Raw genomic sequence first — 9,072 nt, 5'->3', positions numbered from 1 at the left:
TATTTATTTATCTATTTCCTTTCTTTGCCCTTCCAATTCTCTCCCTATCGTAATGGATGGGGAGCGAGCAAGTGACTGGCTGGGGGCTCACCATCCAAATGCGGTTGACCCATTGCATTATGGCAGCAAAGTAGCAATGACACCAATGCAAAATAGTCTCAGCACAATTTCTTTCAGTTGAGAAACTCTAAGCACAATCAGTAGCAAGGGGTTCAATGTTAAAATATTCTTAAAAATAAAACAAAATGTTTATGAACATATAATGGAAACCTAAATATTACATTAAACGTAAGCATTACAGAGTACAGTTGACCTGGAATATGAAATCTTGCATTGTTCATATGACAAGATAAGCCATTTTTTTTCCATTTATTTTTCTGTTCTTGAGGCCTAAATGCTGCTGATGTCTCTTCTGAGGCTGGCCATAGAGCATGCTGTGAGAAAGATTGGGTTCACCTGTTTTGGCTGTTCTACAGAGCAGATAACACAGTATCTTTCTAAGCCTTTGTAATAAAAAATCAACTGCTTGGGCTTCATCAGATGGTTCTTCATACATGGGTTGTCTCCTATCTCTGTAGGCAGACATAATAACAGCTTGGAAGAGATTGATCAAAAGACAGATCATCACAAACATGAAAGAGGCTAGGAAGAGACCACCCAGGAACCTGTTGGAACGAAAGTCAGTATCTCTGAAAGCTAAAACACAATAAGAGAACACAGACTGAGCTGAGCGAATCATACTATTGTAATTGTCATCGTGCTGGCCAAACACAAGGTAGCCGAAAGCCATAAATACAAAGAGGTACACCACCACCACAAAAGCCAGAGAAAATATTCCGGGAAGTGCTGCCATGATTGATCGCTGTGCCAGACGCACATCATAAAAGAATTGAGAATATTTTAGAGTTCTCAAAACTACAAGAAATGCCAAGAAACCCGTAGTAATCCTTAAAATCTGATCTACATGAGAAACTGCATGAAAAGGAATGAAATCATTTGGGTGAAGTAAGTAGAACTTCACTATATCAGCTCCCATCTTGAACTTTAGGACCTTTAAAAGAACAAAAAGGAAGAATGTTGATACAAAGCCAAAATTAATTAAGTTGGAAGGGCTGTTCGTATATTTTTTCCCTTGCACAATGATGTAAAGGCCATCTGCGATGTAAATGAACAGAAAGGCAACAAAAACAACAAAGAGTAATTGTTGACCTTTTGTTTGCTGATGAAAAATGGGGAGTGCAAAAGAGTGTACTGACAAACTTGGTTTTATGATTCCCAGGTGAGAAAGTTCAAATATGACTGAGATACTGCAGAAGAGCTGCACATCAGAGTTAAATGTAGTTAATTCAATGATCAGAGCCCATGTATTTTCATCGATCCAATGGCTCTTCTGCAGCAAATCCAGCCTTGCTGTGGAATTATGTCTTCCTTCTTCGGGGAAAAAGTAAAAGGTGTAACCTCCGGATCTGTATGTGTGCAAATTGCCAAATGAGTAATAACTCCACGGAGTTTTGTTTGGCTGGTAAGTAAACCCAAGCCAACTGCTGGCATCCTTGGAAACAGACTGGTTGGAAATCTTTGACCAACTGCCAGCGTAGTCACCTTTCTCTTCAGTGTCCCTGCCGTATTTGTGAAGACAGTGGCTTTCACTGATCACAAAGTTATTTACAAAGCTATGAGCATGGAAACATTTTTTCTCAGTCTGTTTAGCCCGTATTTGCCTCATCCTAGGCAAACCAATGATTTTGGACCAGCTCTCAGGAAGGAAGGAAGGCTGAACGTTGTTGTGGATCAAGGGCAAGAAGACATCATTCATCCACATGTAAATATCTTCTATCTTGTCCACAGGGGAGAGTCTGGGAGAGAACTGGTTCTGAATAAATTGGTTGTTGTGAAAAATGTTGTCGTTCTCACTGGAATAGGCAAAATGTAATACCAGAGCTAAAAAAACAAGGTGGATCATGAAATCTCGTATGAAAACAAAAGCCTTGGCTTTAATTTTTGCCCTTTTCAGCATCTTTGCAATTTCATCAGCTTCTAAAGGCTTATACTGCTTGGTGCCTCTGATTTGGGCAAGTTTAAAGTGCTTCTCCCTCATCTCATCTTCACTCAGTGTTTCCTTGTCCAGCTTTATCTCAGAATAATTTTCCTGAGTTAACCATGGAATGTTTGCACAGTATTTAGGACGAACTGTATTCAAAGCTGAGTAACAAACGATTTTTAGGACAGAAAGGAAAAACACATTCTGAATAAAGGAGGCTGCCGATGCTAAAAGCCACTCCATGGAAGTCTGGTAGCCGTACGACAAACCATACAGTACAATGAAAAATGACGATACACCAGTTACAGCTATAACCAATGCCCACGAGAGGTAGACGCACCACCAACAAAAAACCACCTGTGGCATCTTGCGAAAAGGCCTGGAGGTGACACTTAGCGGCTTGTTTTCTTTCAGAAAGTTGCCCCCTTCTTCTGCAGAGTTTTTATTGAAACTGGAATTGGGTGGTAGCCCTCTCTGCAAGGCCTGAGCCTTTGGAGGGGAATTCTTTTTGGCAGTCTGCTCCTCAGCTCCAGTTGCATTGGCATCTCTTTCAGAAATGGGGGAGTGGCTCCAGTTCTGGGGAGCTCCTCGATTGCTCATCCTTCGGTGAGGCAGTGGGCCCTGTGCATTGCTGAGGCCAGGAAAGTTCTCCAGGGGATTATTATTCCCGGATTGTGCTGAAGTTTCTGGGAGGTACCGTTTTTGCAAAGGTTCTTTCCCGTTTTCAAGCCTTCCAGGAAGGAGGGGTGGACTGCCGGTTGGGTCCTTCTGGGAATACTTAAATAAGGCAATGATAAGCATCTCCACAGGTATCGTAACCAAAGCACATTCAATCCCTATTATTATTGATCTCAAGTACCTCAAGTGTATTGGAGATTGCTCTTCCTTGTCAGCATTAAAGAACATAATGTTAACGAGCAGGTTTAATAATAAGATTGTTAAACATGAAGATAACCTTTGGAGCCTGGTGAAAGTGCCATTAAGAACATGGGCAAAAATCGAGAGCCACAGATGGCCCTCTGTCAGACCATTGGAGAGACGGATCAAAAAGTAGTCCTTTCTGGGTAGGGGATCATTGGGGTTTGTGACAAAGAATGTCCTTTCCAGTAAGCCATCTCCCTTGTCGAGAGAAAGCCACTTCCTGCACATAAATAGCCAGGTCTTCCGAGTGGACGTGTTTTCAACTTTGGCTCTGCTTAAGAACCATCCAGGAGATGGGCCCCTGTTATTGTGCCAGACCCTGAAGGCGCAGATGTCTCCAAAGTCCTCCCTACTTGTCAAGAGAAAGCGGTCAGTGCTTCCTCGACGGAAAGAAGGAACCTGGGGGTGCCGTAAGCAGTGGACATCGCTTGTGCCGTTCTGACCAATGAGCTGGAGAAAAACGTCAGCTTTGGTTCCAGCTCCCCAGCGACTGCCTGTGTACAAGGTGACCAAAAAGCTCTCTTTGTCCAAGGGGTCGTTGTCAGGCAGAACTATAATCTTGTCTTTGCTGGCCCTGTCAGCCCTGTCTTTTTGTATAGCCCAGAGGGACAAGAGCAAGTAGACTGCAAAAATGAAGAGCACCGTTAAAAGTGTCACAGGGTTTTTAGGGATGTCTGCTATGAGCGTTTTCTCCAGGTCCACCGTGTTGGGGGTAACTATTACTTTGGCTGCCAGGAACCTGATGTCAAATGTGGACGTATTTGAGGCCACACGGACTGACAGGCTTCTGTGACTCTGCTTCATCTTGCAGATGCAGTGTACCCTCTGCCAGTCAGTCAAGGGGCCAAGCCTGCACAGGTCTTCCCTCCACTGACTTTGAACTCCACCCAGAAACAAGCACTGGTCACTGAAAATGTTGATGCTCACCAGCCCCGTGGTTGGATACCTTGTAAGGTAGGGCGTCAGCAAGACAATGGAGATGTTCTGACTGTCGGCACCACTTCCTTGAGCTGCGGCTTTCAGCAGTGACTCTGGGAGACAGATAACGTAAGGAGCCTTGATGTTACAGTCCGCATTAGCCGTCTTGGTTTTGCTTGCAACCGTCGGCATATCAGGAAAAGCATCAAAAGAGGCTATGGGAAAAGCCTGAGTGACGTTTGTGCCTGTAAACACTACCACCTGGAAGGTCACTTTTAATTTTGTCAGGATCTGGATGTAGATGATCTTGGTATTTCTGTTCACTTCAAGACTAAATCCTCCAGTAGTGTAGGTTTCTGTTCTATCGGGTCCCATTGCTAATCGAAAAGTTGCTGATTCAGTATCCTTCCTTGCGATAAGAATGTCCGCTTCTTCAGGCAGGATCCCTTGCAGATCCCCGTTAGCCTTGGTCTCTGCCATCTTGAAGCCCAAGACGGTTGTTGCGATTTCCGATGTGTAACCTAGCCATGGGAAAGGATTCTCATCAAACTCAAAAACCGCAGTGGAAATGACAGCATTGCGGGGCAGACTTGAATTCTGTCCTTTCTGCAGTGTTGGATAGAAACAATTCCTGCAGGTTTCTGTGGCTGAGAACGCATTGGTGACATTCCAGTTTTCATCCTTCTTCAAAGTGATGTTCCAGTTTTTTGTTTCCATCACAGTGTCTGTCTCTCCGGGGACTTTGCCCTGGAAAACTATCTCTGTTAAGTTTTCCATGATGGAGAAGACTTGCGTGACTCCACCAACATTGACATTCCTGCGAGGCAGAAGAGCAGCCCTCAGGATATTGGACAAGCACCTTAGTATTCCGCTGGTCTGAATTTCTGTTTGTTCAGACCAGTGGCTCTCATTCCTCTGTACTTTCAGCACTCTCGTTACTTCGGTCAGTTTTGTAATGGCAATCTCCTGTGAACGAATGTTCACTTCCTCCGGTTCCTCTGTGACTTGAGAAAGGGAGGCAACTACTTGGTTGATTTCCATCGTGCTCTCCACCGAAATATTTATAGCTGTTTTAATCAGGCTTTCCCGAAACTGAGCCTTGGGTATCTGGATTGTTGGTGCAGCTTTAATATAGTTGAGGACCGAGGCTGCAAGATAAGCCAAGTAACCAGCATTAAAATAGTCTCCGGTCTGCAGATAAGCTGTCATGGGCGCGCTTAAACCGCTCACTGAGGCAAGCATTTCATGGAAGATGACAGCTAGTGGTCGACTCTTCACAGGGTTCTCCACTCGGATATATAAGCTCACCTGGGTAAATGCCCCGAGAGAATCACTGACCTGAACATACAGGGTCAAAGTAGACTTCCGAGAGGGCATGCCAACCGGCAGGAAAGACGGAGGAGTTCTAGGCTGATAGCCAACGTACAGAATGATGCCAAAAGTGTTTTCCTCCACCGAGCTTATTTTGGCGGTCTGGGATACATCGGAAGCTACTATTACTTTGTATGTCAGAGGTAAGTTGCTGTCGGAAAATCCATTGCACTGGACAACAAATTTAGTCTGAAAGGCTGTACCCCGGTGTGGGCTGATGCTGCACGTCCCGGCCCTGGGAGGAGAATTCACTCTGAACGTGTATCTGTAGAGTGCTGACCCACCGCCCCGAGTGGTCACTTTTAAGAGCAGCACGTATGACTGATGCGCAGCGTTTGTAAAAGTCAGAGCATGTATAGAGAGGAAAGGACCAGACCTGCCTGTTGAAGTTCTGGAAGACCAGTCAAAGCGGATTTCGGTAGAGTTTTCCAAACAAAGGGACCAGAGGTAGACCGGCTGGCTCTTTGTCGGACAGTTCAGGCATTTTCCCGACAACGTAAACCTCTCCGTCGGAATGACAGTGCCGCCACAGTTCTCCAGGCACGCCACGGCCAGAAGAGGAGGGGAGCCAGGCCTCACGTCTACAGTCTGCTTGGCATAGCTCTTTCTACTGTCCTTCTGGATGACCAGACGGAAGTGGTATGCAGCGTTTCCCGGGAGGAATTCTGGTGGCACTGCCTGAACGGAACCCGTAGGTGTTGGCCATTTCAAGTCCCTCTGGGAGCGGTGACATTTCTGTCCTGCACTGACTTGCATGGTCTCATAGTCCGACACCTTTTTAGTGCAGTACCAAGTAAACGCGATTCCCTCGAGTGGCTCCTGCGAATCAGGGTCGTAGGACGCGGAGCCATCAAGAGTCCAGCGATCTGAGAAACCCACTGTCCGGTACGTGCCTCCGGCAATATTCGCCACCAGATCACTTCTCTCGATCTGAAGGAAAACTCTGTCCGTGCGACTGAAGTGTCTTTTAGCCCCAAGCACATCCACTCGAGCAGTAAAATACACCTGATACATGCCGTAATTCAGAGTACAGCCGGGGACAGTTAGCTGCACCGTGTCCACGCCGTGCAGGAAGGACACGTTTAAAGGTTTCTCCCAGTCCGGATTCGTTTTCATGTCCGGAACAGCATAGAATATCCACTCCGGCTTTATAGACAAGCTGAGGCTGCAGTCCACCAGCACTCTGGCATACAGGTAGAAAGTCATGCCCCTTTTCTGATGGATGACAGACGTGTGAAGAGGCTTTTGAATTACGACGCCGTGTAGCTTACAGGCTGCTGCCTGCCGAAGCACTGCCATTTCCACTGTTCCCGGGGTGCTGTTACTGACCGCGAGCCTCAGGAGACCTGGCACGAGCCCCCTCGGGGCGCCGCTCCCTTCTGCCACAAGCCCTGCCTCTTCTGGGTGGAAGGCTGGCGCGGCACGACGAGCCAGCCTCGGCGCACCTCCTGCGTGATCGCCGCACATGCCCGTGCTGTTGAGGACAGCACGTCTCGGCAGCATCACGACGCTGATGTTGCGGTGCAGACACGTGGGTGCCGCGCACAGGCTGGACGAGCACTGCACCGTGACGAGGCCAGAGGCTGCGGGCAGAGGAGCGTGCCCGGGCCGCGGGAGGCCTGTGTGCAGCGTCACCCGCCCTGCCCAGCCCGAGGTGCTCCTTGCCCGGGCCGAGTTGAGGTACCAGAGGCAGCGAGGCGGGGCTGGCGGCCGCGTCCCTCCCTTCTCGGCCTCGGGCCCCGCTCCTGGGGCCGGCTGGTAGCGCAGCGTCACGGTGCCGCTCTCCGGGCACGCGACGCAGCCCCGGGCGTCGTGCCCTCGGGAGACGCGGCCGTGGGGGCCCGGGCAGCTGAGCAGCAGCGGCGGCGGCTGCAGGCGGGGAGCAGGGGCCGGCAGGGCTCGGAGGAACGAGCCGAGCAGCGGGAGGAGGAGCGCGGGATGCAGGGGCATGGCGGCGGCGCCCCGAGGGCCCCGGGCAGCACCGGCGCTGCGGGCGGCAGGGCGGCAGCCGGCCGGGGAGCCCCAACCGCCGGCGGGGACTAACGGCCACGGCTCGGAACGCGCCCCGCGGAGCCCGGCCCCCGCCCCCCGGCCCCGGCGGCAGGGCAGGGCCGGGAAGCCGCCGGGCTGCCGAGGCGCCCCGGGGCGGCCGGGCCCCGCGTGGCCGGCAGCGGCAGCAGCGGCAGCAGCAGCAGCAGCGGGCCCCGGCGGCGGCCCCGGGGGCTCGGCAGCGAGCGCGGCCGGCGGGATGAGCGGCCCCGGCCCGGCCCCGCCGCCGGCGGCCCCGCCCGCCCCTGCCGCGGCCCCTCTTCCTTTATGAGCTTCTTGAAGGTAGAATCGGAGAATCAGTAGGGCTGGAAAAGACCTCCAAGTGTTTCTGGTCCGACCATCCCCCTACCACCACTGTCACCCACTAAACCATGTCCCCAGGCACCACGTCCAGCCTTTCCTTGAACACCCCCAGGGACGGTGACGCCACCACCTCCCTGGGCAACCCGTCCCAGTGCCTGACTGCTCTTTCTGAGCAGAAATGTCTCCTCGTTTCCAACATGAACCTCCCCTGGCACAACTTGAGGCCATTCCCTCTGGTCCTATCACCTGTGAGATAGATCTGGTAGATCTGGTCCTATCATCTGTGAGAAGAGGCTGACCCCCAGCTCTCCACACCTTCCCTTCAGGTAGCTGCAGAGAGCAATGAGGTCTCCCCTGAGCCTCCTCTTCCCTGACTAAACACTCCCAGTTCCCTCAGCTGCTCCTCACAGGACTTGTGCTCCAGGCCCTTCACCAGCTTCGTAGCCCTTCTCTGGATACACTCCAGGGCCTCGATGTCTTTCTTGTAGTGAGGGGCCCAAAAATGAACACAGTACCCGAGGTGCACGCTCATCAGAGCAGAATACATGGGGGCAATCACCTCCCTGGTCCTGCTGGCTACACTATTTCTGATACAAGCCAGGATAGCCCTGGGGAACACCACTTGTGATGGGTCAACAGCTGCATTTTACTCCATTCACCATTCTGTGGCCAGCCAGTTTTAACCCAGCAAAGAGTGAGTGTACCTGTCCAAGCCGTGGGCTGCCAGCTTCTCCAGGAGAATAGGAGAATACTATGGGAGGCTGTGTCAAAGGGCTTGCTGAAGTCTAGGTAGACTACATCAACAGCCTTTCCCTCATCCACCAGGTGAATCGCCCTGTCGTAGAAGGAGATGAGGTTGGTCAGGCAGGACTTGCCTTTCATGAACCCATGCTGACTGGGCCTGATCCCCTGGTTGTCCCACATCTGCGGCCTGATTGCATTCGAGATGGCCTCTTCCATTACCTTTCCTGGCACCGAGGTTAGGCTGGCAGGCTTGTAGTTCCCTGGGTCCTCCTTATGACACTTCTTACAAATGGGTGTCACGTTAGCAAGTCTCCAGTCATCCAGGACCTCTCCAGATGACCATTACCGTTGACAGATGATGGAAAGCGGCCCAGCAATCCCATCCAACAACTCCCTCAGCATTCTGGGGTGGATCCCATCTGGCCCTATGGACTTGTGAAGTCTGGGTGGAGCAGCAGGTCTCTAACTGTTTTCCCCTGAACTTGGGGGGGGGGGCTTCTTCTGCTCATCGTCCCAGACTTCCAGGTCAGGAGACTGAGTACCCCGAGGATAAGCTAGGAAAGACAGACCTAAAGAAGGCATTAAGAACCTCAGCCTTTTCCTTATCCTCAGCAGTCATGTTCCCCCCTGCGTCCACTAAAGGGTGGACATTCCCCTTGGCCCTCCTCTTGCTGTTAATATATTTATAAAAACATCGTTTGTTATTCTTAACCGCAGTGGCCAGG

At 50.8% G+C, this 9,072-nt stretch overlaps 1 protein-coding gene across 1 annotated transcript; it reads right to left on the bottom strand.

The window, feature by feature from the left end:
• Positions 1-337: 337 nt before the first annotated feature.
• On the bottom strand, positions 338-8,046 carry LOC137843270 (polycystin family receptor for egg jelly-like). Its single transcript, XM_068658333.1, has one exon. The coding sequence runs from the start codon at positions 7,199-7,201 to the stop codon at positions 338-340; it is 6,864 nt and encodes a 2,287-aa protein (XP_068514434.1). The 5' UTR covers positions 7,202-8,046.
• Between the last annotated feature and the right edge of the window lie 1,026 nt (positions 8,047-9,072).

Source organism: Anas acuta, chromosome 1 (assembly GCF_963932015.1).
Source record: "Anas acuta chromosome 1, bAnaAcu1.1, whole genome shotgun sequence".
Classification (NCBI taxonomy): domain Eukaryota; kingdom Metazoa; phylum Chordata; class Aves; order Anseriformes; family Anatidae; genus Anas; species Anas acuta.
Note: the sequence above shows the minus strand (reverse complement) of the source record. Positions and strands in the feature narration are given on the sequence as shown.

Bases quoted from the DNA above. Each gene is read 5' to 3' on its own strand.
- LOC137843270 (XM_068658333.1), bottom strand. From the start codon at position 7,201: ATGCCCCTGCATCCCGCGCTCCTCCTCCCGCTGCTCGGCTCGTTCCTC.